Here is a 3,682-nt window from a genome sequence, read left to right on the forward strand (position 1 = left end):
TTCCCCTACACTGACCCCTCTCAGGTGGGCCCCTGGGCTGGAGGGATGTGGCCTTGCACCCAGGCTATGTGGGCTGGGCTGGGCTGGGTTGGGTCTGAGAGCCGCATGCACCAGCCCTTGCTGCCTGGGCTCTTAGGGTTCAGAAGTGGGGTTGGGGGCACGGGGTAGTGAGTGTGCAGAGGCCGAGCAGGCTGTGTTCTCGCCCAGGTACAGAGCCCCAGCCTGCCCCCCGGCCCAGCCCTGCCATCGGGCATCCCGCCTTATGCACCTATCAGCCAGCCCGCGGTCCAGTTCCTCCTCCAGGGGAGCCTGCCCCTCCCGGGCTGCGGGGCGGCCCAGAGCATGGCCCCAGTGTCCACCACCCCGACTGCAGCCTCAGAGCCAGCTGGCCACGCTGCCGCCACCACTGCTGCCAACAACTCTGAGGAGAGGACGGCTCCCCCCAGGCCGACCCCAGAGAAGGCCAAGAATGAGGAGGTGAGACCCCTGCTCCTCCTCCAGGGGCAGGCGCGGGCCGGTAGCCCGGTGCCGAGCCCTCACCGGTGTCCTTGCCCCCAGTACATGAAGAAGCTGCACGTGCAGGAGCGGGCCGTGGAGGAGGTGAAGCTGGCCATCAAGCCCTTCTACCAGAAGAGGGAGGTGACCAAGGAGGAGTATAAGGGACATCCTGCGCAAGGCGGTGCAGAAGGTGGGCGGGGCCTGTGCGCCTTGGGCTGGGTGGGCGGGGCCTGTGAGCCTTGGGCTGCGTGGCCACACCCCACACCCCCTCGCTGTAGCCGGCCACTTAGGTGTTTGGGGTGTAAAGGCTGCTGTTTGTGAGCGGTTGTTAAAGAGGTTGAGCAACACTACGTTTAACCCCACTCACGGCTAGGAAAAAGAGACCCCTAGAGGCGGACATGTCAGATTGCTTGAGGAGGGCTGTCAGCCACCCTGTGGTGGGCAGAGCAGGTAGACGCACGTCGGCCTGCCCGCTGCCCCTCACAGGGTCCCCAGGGCCTGGTCCCCATGATCCATGACCATGTGGGGAGCAGAGGGATGTCTGGGTCACTGTTCCCCCTCCCCCAGATTTGCCACAGCAAGAGCGGGGAGATCAACCCCGTGAAGGTGGGCAACCTGGTGAAGGCCTACGTGGACAAGTACCGGCACATGCGCAGACACCGGCGGGCCGAGGCCGGCGAGGAGCCGCCCGCCCAGAGCGCCGAGGGCTGAGGAGCGGCGGGAGCAGAACACCGGACACACCCCGCCCTCCCGTTTTCAGGGTTCCTGTGATCACACGTGGTCTGTGCACCTGCTTTGCTCATAGTTTGAAACTGGACTTTTTTATATGTATATTATAGATACACACTGTTCCCACTGTGTTCTAATTTATCAAAAATGGATTCTCTTTAGAAATGTCTGATTGGCTCAGTACTTGAAAGGTGGTGAGAAAGCGTGGGCCCGGGTGGGCACTTCACCCCTAGTGAGCCTTCTGCTCCCTTGTGTTTCACAGACAAGATAGTTGCTCAGGTGTATACTTGGCTCCCCACCTCCCAGGTGGCACCCTGTTGGCAGTTCCCACTGGCCAGAAACAGGCCTTGGGCAAAGCAGACGGAGTCCTCGTTCACAGCAGAGGGACCCAAGGGCTGCCTCTCTGGCACAGGGGGACGTCTGTGCACTCCCAGCAGTTTGTTGGCTCTAAAGCGTGGCCAGAGCTCTCACTGTGAAGTAGAAGAGGGAAGGGGCGTGCACAGGGGCCTGTGGGGGCAGGGCCCACAGTGTGATCCGCTGAATCCACGATGCCCCTCCAGAGCCCGAGCTCCAAGCCTGCCCCCAGTGGACACTGGCATGGTTCTTAGAAGCTTTTTCTTTTGTTTCTTAGCCAAGCTGTGTGGCATGTAGGATCTTAGTTCCCCAGCCAGGGACTGAACCTGTGTGCCCTGCATTGGAAGTATGCAGTCTTAACCACTGGACCGCCAGCGAAGTCCCCTTAGATCTTTTTATTGGATTGGAAGGGGTCGGGGGTCTGGCTTAGGCAGCCTGTTCCACCTCCATCAGGAAGTGCTCCAGGAAGTGCTCCAGGTCTTCGTAGAGGCTGTTAGAGCTGGAGAGGCAGAGGCTGAGGCTGCCACTGTCCAGGGAGGACACACCTTCGCGTTGCACAGCCTCCAGGTACGCCCGGCACAGCCACGGCTCCAGCTGCGGGGAGGGTGCTGTCAGGCCAGGTGGGGGCTGTGTGCAGCCTCCCCCTCCCTGGGACCTGGCCCCTCACCTTCACCAGGACCAGGCTCTTCTCCTTGGGCCTCCCCACTGATAGGTCCTGCCCGAAGCCCAAGTAGATGGTGAAGTGCGGGGAGCCGCGGCGCTGCTGGGCCCGGAACTCCACCAGTTCTATGGAACAGGGCTCTGGTGAGGGGGCGGGGCACAGAGGGCCCAGAGCCCCAAGGCAGGTGCGTCACTGACCTTGGAAGAAGGTGCCGAAGTCAAAGATGGGCGTGTCACAGTCCCGGGGCAGCAGGCGAGCGGGGCTGGAGGTGCTGGCTGAGCCCAGGGGCCCCCCCACCTCCCAGTAGACTTTGCACTTGCCCAGGCGCCGGGCCCACAGCCACGGCCCCCGGAGCTCCAGCTGCAGGCCAGGAGCCACATGCTGCAGCAGCTTCTCCGTGTAGTGGAGCTGCTTCTGGTCGGGCAGCCCGGCAGGGCTGGGGAAGACTACCTGCTGCGGCGCTGGAGCCCCTCCAGCTACAGCAGAAGGGCCGTACAGCAGCACGCAGCGTGGACGCCCCACCACCTCCTGCAGCACGGTTCGGCCTTTATACAGGATGCTCAAGTCCAGGGCCCCTAGGCTGGGCTCCGGCTGCAAACCAAGCTGTGAGTAGCCAGGGCCAGCCAGGGGCGGCCCCCCTGCCATTGGCGTGCAGGCACTGGCAGAGGCTCCCATGTGGGGCTCTGCCTCTAGGGGCTGCCAGGGCTCTGGGGGTGGGCCTGCATCTGGAAAGGAAGAGAAGCCTGAGGTGACACCTGGGCCCCCAGGTCCTCCCTTTCCCACACGTTCCCTGGCTCCTGGGACTGTGGCCTGAGGCTGGAGGCACCACCTTCTCTGTGGCAAGTACAGCTCCCAAGCAGAGGGCTCTGGCCCTGCAGAGGCCCAGCTATACTGGCCCAGCTGTGACCAGCACCATCCCTGCCAAGCACCCCCTCCCCTGGGCCACCCTCTCTCTCTCCAGGCACTCTGCTGTCTTGCCTGTCCCTGCAGGGTGGAGCACTCCCCACCCCCTGCAAGAGGCCCTCACCAGGAGCCTCTGGGGGGGTCAGATCCAGCAGATGGTCCTCCAAGCAGCTCTGCTGCAGCGCCTGGATCAAGAGGTCCCCGGCATCTCCAGCTAGGCTTGGGGGGCAGGGTTCAGGGTTCAGCCGGTGCCCCAGGCTCTCACCAGTATCTGCTGCCAGGCAGGGCCCCAGGAGGCCACCCTGCAGAAGAGGACAGCGCCAGCATAAATGAGCTGCCCCCAGGCCCAGGGAGGGAGCAGCCTCGACCCAGGATGCAAGAGTGCACAGGGGCCTTACCCTTGCAGGTGGGGCATCTTCTAGGGCCTCGTCCTCCCCCTGGTCAAAGCCTAGGCCTTCTGAGGGAGAATTAGGGTTGGGGAAACGCTGAAGTGAGGGATGTCAACGCCCCCTTGGTCCCGGAAGCTGGGCTGCGCTG

The 3,682-nt window shown here is 63.6% G+C and overlaps 2 protein-coding genes across 2 annotated transcripts in view; one reads left to right on the forward strand and one right to left on the reverse strand.

The window, feature by feature from the left end:
* The window catches only part of PHRF1 (PHD and ring finger domains 1), a 20,213-nt gene extending 18,817 nt beyond the window's left edge, over positions 1–1,396 (forward strand). Inside the window, 5 exon segments of the mRNA XM_010836015.1 lie at positions 4–24; positions 208–477; positions 559–660; positions 662–688; positions 1,066–1,396. Coding sequence (XP_010834317.1) covers positions 4–24; positions 208–477; positions 559–660; positions 662–688; positions 1,066–1,209 — 564 coding nt within the window. The 3' untranslated portion in view covers positions 1,210–1,396.
* Positions 1,397–1,961: 565 nt separating this feature from the next.
* Positions 1,962–3,682, reverse strand: part of IRF7 (interferon regulatory factor 7) — a gene marked incomplete at its 5' end in the record, with an annotated part of 2,120 nt that continues 399 nt past the window's right edge. Inside the window, 5 exons of the mRNA XM_010836029.1 lie at positions 1,962–2,175; positions 2,249–2,367; positions 2,440–2,967; positions 3,270–3,447; positions 3,544–3,602. Coding sequence (XP_010834331.1) covers positions 2,008–2,175; positions 2,249–2,367; positions 2,440–2,967; positions 3,270–3,447; positions 3,544–3,602 — 1,052 coding nt within the window. The remainder of the gene's footprint in view (positions 2,176–2,248; positions 2,368–2,439; positions 2,968–3,269; positions 3,448–3,543; positions 3,603–3,682) is intronic.

Source organism: Bison bison, unplaced genomic scaffold (assembly GCF_000754665.1).
Source record: "Bison bison bison isolate TAMUID 2011002044 unplaced genomic scaffold, Bison_UMD1.0 scf7180017845599, whole genome shotgun sequence".
NCBI lineage: Eukaryota > Metazoa > Chordata > Mammalia > Artiodactyla > Bovidae > Bison > Bison bison.